A 19,596-nucleotide genomic window follows, 5' to 3' on the forward strand; every position below is an offset into this window, starting at 1 on the left:
AATAATGAAAAATAATGACAAACGAACAACAAGGAAGAACAAAAAATGAACATACAGTACACATAGTATATACAAGCAAGAGATTGTTGTTAGTCACCAGTTTTACTTGTTACCAATATTATGACAACACAACATTGGCGTCTATTTTCAGGCCTTCCCATTTGGGTTTCTCCAGTGCTGGAAATATGTGTCATAAAGCTCTTTCCTGATCATAACCCTTCTTTTTCCGGGGATATTCCTCTAACCTTTTGTCTTTTGTAATGTCTCTCATCCATCTCTCTTTCTACAGTCTTTCTTTATTTCTCCCTCTTGCTCACTCTCTTTCCTCCACCATCATGAGTGGACATGCCCCCTGCTGATGATTGGCTACAAGTGTGTTATGGTGCTTTGTCCGATCCACTTTCAACAGTGTTTCTCAAAAATCACTTACTGCAACTTTAATGAACATGAATGATAAAATGATTGAATTTCCATGCTCAGTAGTTCATCGTTCATCTTTCATCCAGGCTAGAATGTTAAAATATTTTGTTCCAGGTTCCTGAGTACAGACAAGTGGCAACTTCCTTTACACTCATTGTTATTTCATAATTGTTTTAATGTTATATTATTTCATCTTTTATAGTTTTGCTGGCTGTAATCTCACTGATCATTGCTGTGAGAGTTTGTCATCAGCTCTTCCATCCTCAAACTGTGTCCTGAGAGAGCTGGACCTGAGTAACAATGACCTGCAGGATTCAAGAGCGAAGCTGCTCTCTGATGGGCTGAAGAGTCCAAACTGTCATCTGCAGATACTGAGGTATTTAAGAACATATAAAATATAATTTACAGTCAGCCGGTCATAATGTTGGTGTGTGTTTGTAGATGATCTGACTGTTGATGTGTGTGTTCTGCTCTCTTTCAGTCTTGCTGGCTGTAATCTCACTGATCATTGCTGTGAGAGTTTGTCATCAGCTCTTCAATCCTCAAACTGTGTCCTGAGAGAGCTGGACCTGACTAACAATGACCTGCAGGATTCAGGTGTGAAGCTGCTCTCTGATGGACTGAAGAGCCCAAACTGTCATCTGCAGATACTGAGGTATTTAAGAACATATAAAATATAATTTACAGTCTGCCGGTCATAATGTTGGTGTGTGTTTGTAGATGATCTGACTGTTGATGTGTGTGTTCTGCTCTCTTTCAGTCTTGCTGGCTGTAATCTCACTGATCATTGCTGTGAGAGTTTGTCATCAGCTCTTCAATACTCAAACTGTGCCCTGAGAGAGCTGGACCTGACTAACAATGACCTGCAGGATTCAAGAGCGAAGCTGCTCTCTGATGGGCTGAAGAGTCCAAACTGTCATCTGCAGATACTGAGGTATTTAACTTCTTAACCCGCATCGGATCGTGGACGGGGGGGGGTTGACGGAAGTGGGGGGGTGTGTACTTTTATTTACTTTTGTTTTATACAAAATATTCAATCAACTATCACAAACTATGCATCATTTGAAAGCTAAAACACTCAAGATTCATGTTCTGAACTTGTTTTTGCAATAAATACACCAGAGAGGAAAGGGTTAAATGAAACGCTAAAGGACCGTCCATGTAAACATTAGCATAATATCAGCGTTACTCATCTTTCATCTCCTGTCGTTCAGATCAGATCGGACGAATCCAATAAACACCCGCATACATCTCTGTGTAAGAGTCCATTCTTCAAAATGCATCCCACTTTTTAATCCAAAACAACGAAAAAATAGGGAAAAAACTAAAAATCCTCCGTTGTTTGCAAGAGAGTTTTGAGTTAGCGTGATCAATCATGTCCATTTTCAATGAAATATCGATTCTATTCCGTGTCTGGCAAACTCCCCCTGCAAGAATGGCTTCTCCCACGTATTTTAAACCCTCCCCCGTCTCTCTCCTTCAATCAGAGACTCTTCTGGGATGCATCATATAGAGGAAGTGCCTTACAGGCTTGGTGAGCTGTCAATCATTGCGCCCATGGTTTTCGTTGGATAAAGGCACTCGGTGCCCAGCCAATGCCTTTCCAACAAAGGTTTGATTGATGGACTTAGTAACCAATCAAAAGGCATTATCTTGCGCAGTTTGCGTAAGTAGGCTTTGGTGAATACTGTTTTTGCGCTGGCTGCGCGTTCTCCATGGCGCAACTGCAGTGGAGCGCGCTGTCTCTCACAGACGCTTCCCATCAGCTAAATGAGTTTTTTACACTTTGTAATCTCTGTAAATAGTTGCTTTAGTTTTTCAGTAACTGTTTATCCATTATAATTAGTAGTATATTGCAGTTTATTGCAGATTTATTTGAATGAAAAACTACTCTTTACAATAGCAAATGTTCTGAAATAAATGGCCTTTTTGAAATGACGCCTAGACTTTTCTTGACATAAAAGCTCACAGAAGCTACATTACTGAGAGAATCATCCTCATATTTGAATCATGACATGATTAGACATTCAGTTTTATATTTAAGTTATTTTCAGGCTCTTAACATTAAATTATAATATTTTTTTCCCTAAGTGAAAACAAAAAACAAAAAACGTGAGTCACTTACATGTATATTTACATGTATATTACTCTGTTCCCATATTACTTTGAGTTATTATGACTCTTGGGTAGCAATATTTCAAGTGTCTAGTTTAAAATAAGACCAGGTTTATGAATATAGACCATAGGGTTTAAGAGCTGCAGACATTTTCATTTGGGTATATCGTTTTCAAAGAATTCCTAAAAAATGGGGCGCTTGTTAAGAGGTTAAGAACATATAAAATATAATTTACAGTCAGCCGGTCATAATGTTGGTGTGTGTTTGTAGATGATCTGACTGTTGATGTGTGTGTTCTGCTCTCTTTCAGTCTTGCTGGCTGTAATCTCACTGATCATTGCTGTGAGAGTTTGTCATCAGCTCTTCAATCCTCAAACTGTGTCCTGAGAGAGCTGGACCTGACTAACAATGACCTGCAGGATTCAGGTGTGAAGCTGCTCTCTGATGGGTTGAAGAGTCCAAACTGTCATCTGCAGATACTGAGGTATTTAAGAACATATAAAATATAATTTACAGTCTGCCGGTCATAATGTTGGTGTGTGTTTGTAGATGATCTGACTGTTGATGTGTGTGTTCTGCTCTCTTTCAGTCATTCTTTTTGACATGGTAATCATAATTGAATTGAGCCATGAGACCAGTGCAGATTCACACACCTATTAAGCACACATACACTGGGGGTGTGTAATATTGGAAAAAAAATAATACCTCAATATTTTCTGGGATTTTGTTGATGAACTATAATTGTATGATATTTTACTGAGTGTGTGTTTTTTGGTCTGGTATCTTGTCTGGTTTAGAACTGTCATGGAGAGCTGACTCCCAAAGATGTTCATGTTCTTCATATTCTGTGCATTGGTCTATCGCAGCAGTGACAGAAATAATCTTTTCCATTAAGTGACAATATTTGACCCCTTAAATAAATTTCCAGAGGCATTTATACCTTTACAGCGTTTCTAACCTTATTAGAAGTGTGCATCTTGTATGACAATTATTTTTAATTGAATCAATAAATTCAAGTAGAATAAGAAGATGGAGCATATCATGTATAGATAATTTAATAAAATGATTTATATAAATAATAATAAATCAAAACACTGTGTTAAAGGTTGTGTTATTTGTTGCAAAACTCAGTTCCATATTCCACTCAGTTATAAACTTTAAATATATAAATTAATGCTGGCAATCAATAAAAAAAAACTGATTAATCAATCACACATTTTTCAGAGGTTAATCAAAATTAAAAACATTAAGGGCTGGTTTCACAGACAGGGTTTAGATTAAGTCAGGATTAGGCATTAGTTCAATTATTAGGGCATGTAGGACAAGTAGCTTTTATAAACGTGCCTTAGATAAAAACATTACTGATGTGCGTCTTGAGACAAAAAAATGGCACTGACATATTTTAAGATATGCTTTCAGTCAAAACAGCTCAAACATGCATTTTAGTCAGGGACTAAATTAAGCCTCGTCTGTGAAACTGGGGTAAAGATTTTAATATATTTTATAATGTAATAGTTTCACAATTAATCTCTGAATTAATGTAGAAACAACATAAAGGCAGTATATTTAAATACTTAGTATATTTAATGGCATCTTTTTATGAATTAAGGCCATTATCACTGATACTAATACTGCAACTGATGTCTCAGTGAAAATGGACTTTTTGTTTCACTTTTAAAAATTATAGCCATTCAACATTACACTGTGATTGAAAGCTATTAATTTTAACATTTATTAGGCTTAAAAAATGTAACAACTTTTTATTTAACCCTCTGGTGTACTTTGTGTCAAAAATGACCAAAAAAATTGGGGACAGGTTTTGAAAAGTGGTCGTAAAACAAACAAACAACTTGACAAAAATAGTCTTTGAGAATCTGTTATTATATATTAAAATCAACAACCTGAAAAAAATGGGCAAATATGTGTGAAAATCACTAGAATTCACAAGCCTTTCTACAGAGAGCTGTAAATCCACTATAGTGATAAAAATGTGCTATTGCGTGATAAAAATGCTCAATGTGTCCACCGGATGGCACCGATCTCATTAAAAAAATTGCTTTCATGAGGCCTAGGCTTGACTCTAAAATAAAATACAGCTTTAATAATTAATTATACATTTTCGATTATATTCAATGGGAAAAAATGGGTCATAATTATTGCATAAATATTAATTATAAATCATAAAATTATCTCAAAACACCAAAAAAGAAAAGAAAAAATATTATTGAACAAAAATATATTTCATTGATTTTACTTAAAACATTTTTTATCTTAGTCCCGCCCTCCGGGTCATTTTTGACCTGAAAGTCCTGAGTGTGACCCATAAATGAAGTACCCTAGAGGGTTAAGTGAATATAAAACAATCTTCACATTAACCCATAATTAATGTCATATTTACCTGTGCCCTTACTACCAGTCTAACAGATAAATATATACAAATTGAATAAAGTTATCAAAGAGACTGCACTGCATAAATTATACATTAAATAAAGATTAATCCTTATTAAAGCTACAATTTTCTTTGTTACCTTTGTTCTTTGACTAATATTAATGACAGACAGATTTAGTGGCGGATTTGACACGTATCCCATTTTCTCACAACTCTTTACGTTCATTGAAGACTTTAACTCATTTACAGTTTTTTACAATCGCAATGACAATTTCTTTCAATATTTTTAACACATTTCTTAAACTCTTAATGCACCAACACACCTACATCACGCAATTGCCAAACGATTCATTTCATGCTCAAAATCACACATTGTAAACTTAACGCCAAAACTAATTTTCAAAATACAATAATTCACTAACACACTATACCTACCAAAACCCTAACACACGTTCCCTTCAGGAACATTTAGTCAATCACAGCACAATGTTATAAAAACACTAACACTAGATGGAATTACAGAAACTGCATTATTTTATGTGTCAGGTCTGCCCTTATACAACAGACATTATATTTTATTGATCATAGATTGTGTGTCTTTTGAAGACTCCACATTTTTGTTTTGTTGGGTTTAGTAAATGCATGCATTTTGTTTCTTTTGCTGCAGAAATTCAATACAAAAAATGAATGACCCATCTCAGAGTAGCTTGCAAAATGCCTGTTCTTCATTTAGGAGCTTTCCTCTGCCCCCTGAGGGAGCCGTTGAATTCTTAGATGGACAAAATACAGTTAGGGACCAGAGGCATACAGTCACTGTAATACATGGTAAAATAATTTACACTTTGCAGTAGGAGAAGCCCTTATACAATGTCCTACCTGTTGGTTTCTTGAAAAATCTGAATAATGGATGCCACTGTGTCCTGGCTGAGTTTTGGCTGTACTCGTTCACCAGCCTCTCTGTATGATAGCCTGTGGTTTATGACATGGTCAATGATAGTAGCTCTTATTTCATCAGTTACCCTAAATCTACCTTGCCCTTTTCCAGGCATTCCTCTCCCTTGCCCTTGTCCCACTCCTCTCCCTTGTCCTGGTACTCGTCTTCCTCTCCCTCGTGCAGGCCTTTTTCTGACTTTCTTCGTGTTGCTCTATATTGTTCCTTTTTCACACAAGAGTAGCCCAAATAGCAAAAGTTATGCATTTTAAAGCAAAAACACACTAGTGTAAACAAAGCCACAGACGGTACATTCACAGAAAGCACATTCTCTTTGTCTTGTTGTGGCTTTAATGACAGAAAATGCAGATGCGTTACATATTTTTAACGCGTCAAACTAAAAGATGTTCAGAAAAACAGCATTCTTGATCGTGTGATAACTCATATCATAGGCTTATGTTATAAATATAAAAAAACAGGAACTCATTGAATGGATATTTTTTATCATTTTGATGACATTTCTGCCCCAATATAATGAGACCTCAAGAGAGCTCAAAACTCTTCAGATCGCTGAACTTAGTGGAAAATTTATAGAAAAGTATCATTCTCTGTAAAGACACGAGGTGTGAACATATGAGAATTCAAAATCATTATCTTTATAAATGTGAGCTCTTTTGGGCTAAAAGCCTTAATGGAGCTGTTTACTGTAGCCATGTGATCACAAATAAATGTGAGGAGACGCAATTCAATATGTGTGTCCTTGTTTCACATTATTAATGTGAAACAATAATAAATTTGATTATGTCCTCAAAGCTCGCAGTCAGACCAATGGTCCGGCCATGCCTCTAACACACACTCACACACATACAGGGAGTGCAGAATTATTAGGCACGTTGATTTTCTGATCATATTTTTTTTCCAGGCACATTTGACCAATTCCAAACCACAGTAATCCTAATAACTACTTTAATAATGTATAAGTGATATATAATTGTTCATGAAGGCTGGAAATGAAAATCACCTTATATTCAGGTGTGCAGAATTATTAGGCATGTTTTCTTTTACAGATAAATTGAGCCAAAAAAGAGATTTAACTCAGACTGAAAAGTCAAAAAGTATTAAATGCCCATGAGAAGGATGCAATACTAATGCAATACTAGACATTGCAGTTAAGGCATGACCATTGGACAGTGAAATGCTCGTTGGGTCAGCAGGATCTGACAAAAACAGGTGGTGAAGAAAAGACACCTGTTAACTGCAAAAGAATTAAGAATTAAGGTGAAGAATTAAGGGTGAAACCATCAGGAACCCTTTAGTCTCCAGCGCCACCATTTTCCAGAGCTGCAACCTACCTGGAGTCTCCAGAAGTGCAAGGTGTCAGGATCTCAGAGACTTCAGTTAGGTAAAGAATCCTAAAAAATGACCCCCACTAGATAAGAATCACAAGCTGAAGTGTTGTAAAATACATGAAGAAGGTTTTTTTATAGGCTTTATGGACAGATAGGTTGAGAGTGACCCTTGAAGGACCAGCACCACATCCTCTAGTACCACTGTTTGAAGAATTCATCTTCCAGAATCTGGCAGTACGTTTTGGGAGTTCATTTTTAGTCCATCTCTGCAAAATGGACTTCAGGATGGACTAAAATGAACTCCCAAAACGTACTGCCAGATTCTGGAAGATGAATTCTTCAAACAGTGGTACTAGAGGATGTGGTGCTGGTCCTTCAAGAGTCATTCTCAACCTATAAAGCCTATAAAAAAGCAGGCTTCATGTATTTTACAACACTTCAGCTTATGATTCTTATTTAGTGGGGGTCATTTTTTAGGATTCTTTACCTAACTGAAGTCTCTGAGATCCTGACACCTGCACTTCTGGAGACTCCAGGTAGGTTGCAGCTCTGGAAAATGGTGGCGCTGGAGACTAAAGGGTTCCTGATGGTTTCACCCTTAATTCTTCACCTTAATTCTTAATTCTTTTGCGGTTAAGAGGTGTCTTTTCTCCGCCACATGTTTTTGTCTGACCCTGCTGACCCAACGAGCATTTCACTGTCCAATGGTCATGCCTTAACTGCAATGTCTAGTATTGCATTAGTATTGCATCCTTCTCATGGGCATTTAATAATTTTTGACTTTTCAGTCTGAGTTAAATCTCTTTTTTGGCTCAATTTATCTGTAAAAGAAAACATGCCTAATAATTCTGCACACCTGAATATAAGGTGTTTTTCATTTCCAGCCTTCATGAACAATTATATATCACTTATACATTATTAAATACTAAATTAATAGTAGTTATTAGGATTACTGTGGTTTGGAATTGGTCAAATGTGCCTGGAAAAAAAATATGATCAGAAAATCAACGTGCCTAATAATTCTGCACTCCCTGTACACTCACACACAAATTCACGTACACATGCACTCACAAACACATTCGCAGACGCACAGTAAATTAATCAAAGCACGTTTAAAACCTCAGCCAATGAAATATCACAGTTAAACACAGAAACTTCATCATTCACAGAAATGTAAATGTGAATTTCTGGAGGACTGCATGTATTATTATATTTATTTTTTTAAGTGTGTTTATTGAATTACTACTGATATATTTAACTGAGTAGCATTATTGCTGATGTTTGAAAATCCAGTGTGTTTTAATTTGTTAAGACAAATATGAAAATGTTTTTGGTGAGACGTATAAAGAGAACTAAATAGATGACAAGGCTGTTTTGATCCATATGTAGGTTGTCTGGCTGTATGGTGACAGAGGACGGCTGTGATTTTGTGTCTTCAGCTCTGAGTTCAAACCCCTCACATCTGAGAGAGCTGGATCTGAGCTACAATCACCCAGGAGATTCAGGAGTCAAGCTACTCTCTGACAAACTGGAGGATCTGAAATGCTCACTACAGATACTCAAGTGTGTCAAACACTGATACTGACATAATGAGCGCATGTGTGCATGATGTATATTTACATTAATGTGTGTTTGTGTGTTTATAGTGTTGATCATGGAGGGGAGATAAGTATCACAGCAGGACCACGAAAGTGTATGTCTACAAAAACACACACACACACACACACACACACACACACAAACACACACATGTTGGATTTTTGTATCTTCGTGGGGACTTACTTCTATTGTTATTATATTGATGTAACATATTTTCTGTCCCCTAAGCCCATACCCCTAAACCTACCCTTCACTAGGGCTGTATACCTTGGAGAACCTGGCGATACGATACATACCTCGATACACAGGTCACGATTCGATATGTACCTCGATACAGAGCTGTCTCGATACGATTTGATACAATGTGATACGATTCAATAAAAATACATGGGCCAGAGCCAATTAGTTAATGCTGAACACATTTACTCAATTTATTGAAGACAAAAGTGCATTATAACAAAGTGCATTTTGCTTAAATATTTGCAACTTTAAGTGCTCTGATTAATTGTACACAAATTGTATTAATCTGGAAATTACCACAAATCAACATTTAACTTTCCAAGGGTACAGTCTGAGCTCACACAAGCACACAATCTTCTTATTATTATTATTCTTATTAAATCTTCTTATTTTTTTTTGTGACACCATGTACTGCCATAACATATTTCACTATGAAATCACTTAAATGCTACATCTTGCTTTAACATTTGGCACAACAACAAATCTAATCTACCTCATAACAGGATGGATTTTTAAAATCTTAAGGCTAAACCAGGTTTGTCCTCAAAAAGGCAGGTTGAACAAAAATCACTGCAGCAACAAAACAATAACCTGAGGATACTCTTGGTAATGCTAGCTTTATCCTATGACTTAAGATTTTTTTTCAAAAACAGAAGTTGGTCAACATGCTTTGAGCTTAGTACACTTCTCTGTGCGGTTACAATATCGCCTGCCGTAGAGAAAACGCGCTCGGAGGAGACACTAGTCCCTGGAATGCACAGGTACACTTTGGCAAGGCGTGACATTAGTGGATATTCATTCTGGTGCTCTTTCCACCAACTGAGTGGACTTCCCTCAGCAAGAGACAAGAGACTTCCGCTCCGCTGCGACGCTCATATTTGCGTCGTTGTCAGTCACAATAGCTGGGTCTTTGGATACGAGGTCCCACTCCTCCAGCGCCGCTTTCAGTAACTCTGCAATGTTTGACCCCATATTGCTCTTGTGCATGGCTCGCGTTTGTAAAACGTGCGACATCAGTTCCCACTCCTCGTTAACGTAATGGCAAGTGATTGTAACAAAAGCTTCCGTGGCTTGCGATGTCCACCCATCACAAGTCAGTGCCACTCGTGGGGCAGAACTCAGGGCTGACTTAACATTGTCTTTGACTTTGTCATACATCCTCGGTACTGCTTTGTCGGTCATGTAGCTGCGGGTAGGGATCACATAACGGGGATCTAACGTGTTGATCATAAAGCGAAAGCCTGTGTTCTCGACAACACTGTCGGGACATAAACCTTTGCAAATATAATGCACCTGAAGCTTGGATGTTGTGTTGTCTAAAGTAGATTGCGTGGGGTCCCATGTTTTTTTGGGCTGCGGCGAAGCTAGCTTGTCTGCATGGTGTCTTTGCAGGTGGGCGCGCAGGTTAGTTGTTTTACCGGTGTAGCATATAGAAGCCTGGCAATGCTTGCAGATTGCATTTGTTTTATCGATCCCTTGGTTTCCTTCCTTTGCTTTAAAACCAAAATGTGTCCAAACATCTGCCTTTAGGGACAACGGCGCTTCTAAAATCTTCGACATTTTCCATGACTTTTTTGAAAATCGCGGGCGTCGCTGCGCCCCCTAAAGGCTGGGCGGAGTATCGATACTAAGGGCTAGAATGTCGATACTGTATCTTTTTTATTATATCTGTATGTATCTAAGAATCAATATTTTGCAATTTTTACAATTTTTTTACAATTTTAAATAAGCATAATTTATTAATTTTTCTCATTTGAACCACTGGCTGGTCCCCACAATGATCTCTGGTTTTACTACCAAATGTCCTCACAATGGAGCCCAGCTAACAAAATGACCCCATTTTCAAAACGTTGTGGGAACTTTGATTTGAAATGTTTCTTTAATGTTAAAATGTCTGGTTTTCTTGTTATTAATTGAATGTTGTTTAAATATTACAGTACCATCAGTACAACATGCAAGAATGAGAAGACTTTTAAAAGAAAGTTAAGGTTATACTTCCACACAATTAAGAATCATGTAATTGCAAATTTTTAAAATAGTTTTCTATTGGCTGTGAGCATGTTGTGCTCTTTATGCGCCCTGGGCACCTTGCGTTTTAAAGGGGTGATGAATTGAGAAATCAACTTCAAACCTCAACTTGTGATCCGACTTGTGGAGCTAAACGGATCGCGCTACAGAGCAATAAACATGCCTGTTCTAGCTCACGTACGTAAGACATTGCACTAGGGATGGGCGATATGGCCTAAAATCCATTTTGCGATATACATTGCAGCCTCTTGCAATAATGATATATATCGCGATATATAAATTATAATAGACCCATTTCAGAACAGGTTACATAGACCCTAAGGAAAGCCAAACCATAAGGAAACATATTTCAAACAAAGTTTCTTACCTGCAGCCTAATGTAACGTATTTGGTTTTAAACATTTTGTTCCCTTAATGAAATTAAAACTGGTGTCTTGTTAATAAAGGATCGGATACTGTGAATTAGGGAATAGGTGTAACATGAATCCACTGGAGAGGCAAGTTTACGAACCCAAGTGCAGTTTATTCCAAAATCAAAATTCAAAACATAAAAGAAGACTTGACTTGGCAATACAAAAACAGACTAGACTAGACTTGACTTGACTTTACAACAGAAACTCACCATCAGTGGTTACACGATCAATATCAGATAAAGACACATGGCAAACATGAGGGCTTCACCCTCTCGAGTCGAAGGTCGCGCCGGTGCGATCAGCTCTTTTTTTCTTATCAGTGCCAAAGAGACTCAAATAACTCTGTCGTTTTTATCATTCAGGCAAGTGTTATACATCATTATAATCTGTTAAGTTTAAATTTGTTGTGTACAGTCACAATAAAAACAAAATGTTTTGCTTTTTGCATAATAAAGAAAACAAACATGATGCGCAATCTGCAGCCTCTCTCTCAAAGACATTAATTCAGATAGTCTTCAGAAAAGGACCTCTAGCTTAGTGAATACTTGTCTCACAAACATGAGACATATGTCTAAAGAAACGTTGAAATGTCAGGTTTTAAACAATGTAAACCAAATTGAAAACAAATATGCTGTGTTTATGTAATCTGGTTGAAAAGTGATAGATGTCAGTCTTTCGCGAGCCAGTTCATTATCCGCTAATGCAACCACGCCCACGGAACACGCGCTTTATTGAGATTCAAATACTGAGACGTCCACACATCAACTCAAATAAACACATCAAGTACTGCTATAGCCTACTTCAGTTACATCGTTTTGACACGCGTTGCGAAGAAAAGCTCATGAAGAAACCTAATGAAAAGCTGTTCATTTCTTAAAGCAAGGGCTGATTGTAAGGTAGGCTTTATTCTGTTAAGTTTATTCTGTTAGCATCTGTGAATATTAAACGCACAAAGACCGTTTAAATATGAATCCTGCTGCATGTCATACATGCAAGACTGTTTAGACAAGATTTATTTGGCCTGTTTTGGACAGATTATAATGTGTTTATTGTAAAAGAGCCTAGTGTCACAGCAATAAAGCTTTTATTCACAAATGTCTGCTCAGATGCTATAAATATAGTACCAGTCAAACGTATTTTTCTACACATTGATATTTAAATATTATAGCCTAATGTTATTTTTTTAATTTAATATCAATGTTTGTTTTATCGAGTTAATATAGTTTTATTTTGTAGAAAGGGATTTTTTTTTGTAGATAGTGAATTGCTTTCTTTAAAGTGAATTTCGTTTTGTATAAATTGTATCTTCATTTTAATTATTTATTATTTAATTTTTTACCATGAGACTACTTTCAAAAACAAAAAATAAAATGGCACAAAAAATGTAGAAAAAATGTTCTTAGTAATTTTTGTCTTGTGATTCTCACATCAGTTTGAAGCAAAAACTCAATGCAAATACACCCTGGAGTCAAAAGTCTTGTGAACACATATCTATTGTGTGTTTTGAGGCCTTAATTTTTTTTAAATTTTTTAATTTATTTAAAGCGAGTTAAAAACGGAGCACCAAAAGCAATCGGTCACACACTCAACAATATTCATAGTGTACAATGGCAGGTTTATTAGAAAGCTAGACTAGGAATCGAGAGCAGAGGTGAAACGCAAAGGAATATTCTGTGTGTGTTTATTAATGTTGTGGGATAGTTCACACACAAAATGCAATTCTGTCCACATTTACTCATCATGTCATTGCAAACCCATAAGACTTTTGTTCATCTTTAAAACATAAATGAATATATTTTTAATTAAATATTATAAATTATATTTCTGTGCCTCCATTGACAGTCCAGGTCCAATCAACAGAAACTCAAATGTGCCTGCATGATGAGCAAGAACCAATGAGGTTTGTTCTGCTGTGTCATGTGAGCATGTTTGAGCTTCTGTTTACCATATTTAAATCACTCTATGCATTTCAGTTAAGGGTCGAGTGTGTGAGTCTCACACTGAATGAGAGTTGACAGCCCTGCTATAACAATATAAACATAAAACACATTAAGACTTGGTAATAGTCAAAGATCGTTCAGAATGTGTTCCTTCACGAGCCGCTTGTGCAACTAAATCTGCAACCTAAACAAGTTGTGTCGCTGTCAATGGAGGGACAGAGAGCTCTCAGATTTCATCAAGAAGATCTTCATTTGTGTTCTGAAGATGAACGAAGGTCTTACGGGTTTGAAACGACATGAGGGCGAGTGAATGATGACAGAGCTCTAATGTGTGTGTGAACTCACCCTTTAAGTGCTTGTGAGAGAGATGTGTGTTCAGCTGATGGTCTCAGCTCATTCCCTCAGAGAGGAGCAGAGAGGGCGAATGCTCCACCTGTAAAGTGAACACACTGCCTCAAGTTATCACTTCACTGTTATTAGAAGATGAGCTGGAGATATCTTTAGTTTGGCTACAGACTGAACTCGACTCATATAAGCCACAAGAAAACAAGAAAATATCACAATTATTCTGAATAAACCAAGGCTCAATGGAGTATTCAAACTTCTTTTTGGAGTAAAGGCTCACACAGAATATTTCCTTTAACTGGTGATGGTGATTTATGAATATGTCTCACATCAGACCATGGTGTATAAACATCACTTGCCTCTCAGGGAAGGTTCATGAACTCCTGTGAGTTCTTATGTGTGGATCATGAAGAGAGCATCTTCTCTTTTGAAGAAGTCATTAGGATTCATTCATTAATATAAAGTTCTGACAGAGCTACTAGTGATGGGCAGTTTTATTTCCACTGCTAGTTATCAATAATGCATCATCAATCTACATCTAAGAGGAATGAGATTGTTTCTAATAACCCAATCATAATGTGTGGCATTGCATTTGAGCTGAAGCTGAAGAATGAACACTGGGAAACTGAGTAAACCCAACCCAACACATCAAATATGAGATTAATCAACATATTACATGTAGGGGTGACCCCGAATAGTTGAAGATTGGATAGGAAGAGCCTGATTCCACTACCAATCTCACAGTCGAATCTTCGCAGAAGTGTTATGAAACGAGGATCATGCCATTGTGGCTGTATGGGGTGCTCAATAGCCCCTTTCACACACAGTCTTTACTGGTAAATGATCATCTTTGACCGTTGAGCCACGTCTCGCAGCTTCAACACTCGAGACCCAGCCTTCTTCTCCATTCATCAGCGCTGCGGCTCTGCAGTTTGATACTATTATACCCGTCTTGTGTTTTTAAGAGCAAACACGCGTTCTGTTTGATCATTCCTTATGCCTTTCACAAGACGTCATATGTTGTCAAATTGAACAGATAGTGAAACTAAAGCACTTCTTCTCATGCGGGCGGATGAAGAGCGGCGCAGCGTTTAAAGAATTTACCGTATTTTGGTGCTGATGTGTGAACGGTCTCTTACCGGTAAAAAGTCAGAACGCCGTTGCTAATTTCCCGGGATTGCTGTGTGAAAGCGGCTAATCTGATTACACACACCGGTTTATACACATACGACTCATTGCGTTTTTAATTTGTATTTATTAGAAAGGTATATTCTGTTCTAATTTAATTCTGTAAATGAATGTTTGATAGTTTTTCAGAGCATCAGTGTTGCGCTACTGAGAGTGTGCTAGCACAGGCCGATTTAATTTGCAGATCTGCAGTTTGGCCTTTCTGCAGTTATTCATTTTTGTATTTTTTTAGGTTTATTTATCCAAAATGTTTTTCTACATTTTCTTCTATATCTTTGTGATGTTCTGTACATTGTGGCTTTAAAATGTTTTGAGGACTCGTTTGAATGTTTATAACTAATGAATATTGTTATAAAGTGTGTTAATATTTGAATATCTCAACTAATGCTCTAAACTATAGAGAAGCCTCCAGTTTTATAGTAATAACTATAGTCATAACTCTTTAATAAGAGTAGAGATATAATGAATATATAATATAGTGAACTCTCTAGAGTTATTTTTATAGTTAACTGTGGAGTTTATTGTCATTGAATGGCTTTCCGGAGGTAAATGTAATGTTGCGTGACATATTGTTCTCAAGCTTGACGTCTTTCTGCGGTTGAAACACTGATGGATGATCACATGACACAGGATTGATGTCAGTCAGTTGTTCTGTATCTTCTGATGTTCATTCATGTTTATTTGCTGCTGTAACTCGTAGTGAAGAGGAAGAGATGCCGCTTGAACTGAGGCGCTACAGCGATCTGTCACGCCACATTAAACAGAGCAAAACACATTTATTGAGTGAATTTCAGAATAAAACGGACAGAATTTGAGGCTTTGTTTTGTCATATTGAGAGTGAGCTGCTCTGAGTTGTGTGTCGGCGTGTGGTCAGTGTCCTCTTTGCTCTGAGATGTGTTTTTTCAGTCTTTGACTGGAGACGTCACACATAATAAACACACATGACTGACAAAGACCGAGTGTGTCAAGTCAACTTTATTTATATAGCGCTTTTTACAATGCAGATTGTTTCAGAGCAGCTTCACAGTGTTAAACAGGACAATAATGCAACAGAATTTGATTGGGCCGTACAGCCGCTCCGGAGAAAACGGTGATGTCATCAGCTCATTTCAATTATCATACAGTGACAATGGGCAGATCAGTCATTTAGTGGAGCATTTAGTGTCCCCAACTGAAGCCGAGTGTGTGAGTCTCACACTGAATGGCCCTCATTTATCAAAAGTGCGTACACCAAATTTCCAGCGTACACCCAAAACCACAGTGACTTTGAGATTTATCAATATGGCCGTTGGCGTACGGCACGCTCAAATCCTACGCCAGCTCAGGAGGTGGTGTACGCACGTTTTGAGTTCGAGCGAAAATGCGCAGAAAAACAATTTCTAACACCACAAAACGCACTGACAAAGATATGCTATATTATGACCCACTGTAAAAAAAACAACAACAACAACAACAACTAAAGCCCCATTCGCACGGGATAAGTAGGCTATTATCCGGGGACCTGATAATTTAGAAAGTGATTTAGAAATGACTCCCCCACATCTGAATTTTGCTTGGCACATTCGCACGAGATAAGCTGTGATTTTACTCGAATTTACTGACTTATCTCCCGGATATGATGTAAAGACTTGAAAATGTTTTTTCGTTATAGATATAGCTGTATGAAATTATAAACAGTCGTATCGATATCATTTTGATTGTTTTATAGTAATAAAAATAATTTCGTTCAGTTAGAGAACAGACGCAATTAAAAAAATCTCATTCTAAAGTGAAAGTAATCCGCGCGGCCGGACGGGAATTCATAACAGTGCACATATGCAGCCTAGCTCCATTCTTCGTGAAAGATAAAGATAGAAATGCGCACAGGACACAAAAACCTTGAAAAAATGATATACGATCCGCCTAATCCAGGCCAAATCACAGAGATGCCGATTCGCACGGGACTATATTATCACAGGACCTCGGTGTTTGGCGAAATATGGAAGGTCATTTGCGGGGGAATATTTACATTACATATTACAGACATGGCCGATTCGCAAGGGATTAAGATCACAGACATTCTCTGCAATTATTACACATCACCAGAGCTCCCCACAATAGGGTACTAATCCCGTGCGAATAGGGATATAGTAATTATAAACTTCAGTGTTTATTTTTCTGCAACATGGACTTCAGTGTTTAATTTGTGTAACTTTACCAAAGCATTTGATTTGTAGGCATATGTATTCCTCCAGTTGAGCCTGTGCGCTTTACCTGACGTTGGTTAGACCCGGCAGCTGCGCACGCACTGGGACTGAACATAATTCAGACTGACAAAATAATAAAAATGACATTCTTCTTCTTTTAAATAATAATAAAATAAATAATAATAATAACAACATTCTTCTTCTAAATAACAATAAGCGTTGAAACAAATCATAATAATAATAAGAATCTTACAAATTGTCATGCAATTATTAATGTGAATGAATGGTACTCCACATCACATCATCATCACTATTGTACACCCCAATACATGTGACGTGATACGAAATTAAATGCTAATTATTTCAAAACACGTGCTGTAAAATAATGAATTGTGAGGTAATTTCTCATCCAAACAGCTTTAAACTGGATTTCCACCGTACACCTTTTTGTGGGCGCCTTTAATCCCACTCTTTAAACTCCCAAATAAAACAATTTAGTTTTTTTTCCACTTCCCTGGTGATGGTCTCGATCTCCACGTCAGAGAAGTTTCGCTTCTTTGCCGTCTTCTGTGTGTCCATGGCGTAAAATGAGGGCGTGGGGGAGGCGGAGACTTGAATATATAGGGGCGTGTTATTCTAATGACGATCGTTTTCAGCCGCTGCATTTATCAAGGGCAGGTTTTGCGTACACCTGGATTTCAGAGATGCGCACAGCTTCATAAATCAGGCGGTGAGAGGAGTGTAAGCATAATCTTACGCCAACATATACGCCCGTTTCTACACAAGATTGATAAATGAGGGCCAATGAGAGTCGCCAGCCCTGCTAAACGAGACTCATTTAAAACACGTTAATAACAATATTAATCGCTAATATTTCCGTTAACTATCCCTCACTCTCACACACACACACACACACACACACACACACACACACACACACACACACACACACACACACACACACACACACACACACACACACACACACACACACACACACACACACACACACACTCGTCTAGTGACTGTTGTTCTAGATGTTTCTCTCTTCTTGTGTTCAGGGGTCTGTGATCTCACACTGGATCCAGACACACACACACACACACACTCACACACACACACACACACACACTCACACACACACTCACACTCACACACACACACACACACACACACACACTCACACTCACACTCACACACACACACACACACACACACACACACACACACACACACACACACACACACACACACACACACACACTCACTCACTCACTCTCTCTCTCTCTCTCTCTCTCTCTCTCTCTCTCTCTCTCACACACACACACACTCTCTCTCTCACTCACTCTCACACATACACACACACACACACTCGTCTAGTGTCTGTTGTTCTAGATGTTTCTCTCTTCTTGTGTTCAGACGCCTGTGATCTCACACTGGATCCAAACACAACACACACTCGTCTCGTTCTGTCTGAGGGGAACAGGAAGGTGAAGTGTGTGAGAGAGGATCAGCCGTATCCTGATCATCCAGAGAGATTTGATGATGTTCGTCAGGTTGTGTGTGGAGAGAGTCTGACTGGACGCTGTTACTGGGAGGCTGAGTGGAGCGGATGTGCTGGTATATCAGTGACATATAAAGGAATCAGCAGGAAAGGAGAGAGTGACTGTGAGTTTGGATACAATGACAAATCCTGGAGTCTGATCTGCTATGATAACAGTTTCTCTGTCTGGCACAATAAGAACAGCACTGATCTCCCTGCCATCAGTTCATCCTCTCAGAGAGCAGGAGTGTGTGTGGACGTGTCGGCCGGCACTCTGTCCTTCTACAGCGTCTCTGACACACACACACTCACACACTTACACACATTCTACACCACATTCACTGAACCCCTCTGTGCTGGATTTAGGGTTTATTCTTCAGTGTCTCTGTGTCAGATTAAATAAACACACACACACACACACACACACACACAGACTTGTAAATCCTCTTTCTAACGTCCACATGCACACAGACTCAAATCTCACTTAATTACAGTTTTATTTTTTTTCCCTCCATTATGTTGCAGTTATGAATCTAGATTCATCACACACACACACACACACACACACACTGCTCTGAATCTGTAATAAGGCTGTAATAATATTGATATATTATCAGATTGCTGTAATATGTATATTGTAAACTGATGATGAGATGTAATAAAGGACTGATTGATTTAACCATGAAGTGGTTTATGAATGATTGATGTGAACTGATGACAGTATGAATAATCATGAATGTGATGAGATCAGCAGAATTAATTCTCTCAGAATCACTGAGTCTCTCTTTATTTATTTATTTATTTATTTATTTATTGATGTATTTACTGTCGGATGTGAAGCTGGAAATCTCGAAACAGTTTCTGTGATGATCCGGAGAGCACGTGTTCATATTTTCAGTGTCTTTAAC

At 37.8% G+C, this 19,596-nt stretch overlaps 1 protein-coding gene across 1 annotated transcript in view; it reads left to right on the top strand.

Moving 5' to 3' along the window:
- LOC307135118 (uncharacterized protein) overlaps positions 1–19,373 on the top strand; it is a 38,901-nt gene extending 19,528 nt beyond the window's left edge. Inside the window, exons 4-10 of the mRNA XM_079831309.1 lie at positions 623–796; positions 902–1,075; positions 1,181–1,354; positions 2,847–3,020; positions 8,595–8,768; positions 8,852–8,898; positions 18,565–19,373. Coding sequence (XP_079687435.1) covers positions 623–796; positions 902–1,075; positions 1,181–1,354; positions 2,847–3,020; positions 8,595–8,768; positions 8,852–8,898; positions 18,565–19,091 — 1,444 coding nt within the window. The 3' untranslated portion in view covers positions 19,092–19,373. The remainder of the gene's footprint in view (positions 1–622; positions 797–901; positions 1,076–1,180; positions 1,355–2,846; positions 3,021–8,594; positions 8,769–8,851; positions 8,899–18,564) is intronic.
- The last annotated feature ends 223 nt before the right edge of the window (positions 19,374–19,596 follow it).

The sequence above is a fragment of the Gobio gobio genome (genome assembly GCF_949357685.1).
Source record: "Gobio gobio genome assembly, chromosome: 12".
NCBI lineage: Eukaryota > Metazoa > Chordata > Actinopteri > Cypriniformes > Gobionidae > Gobio > Gobio gobio.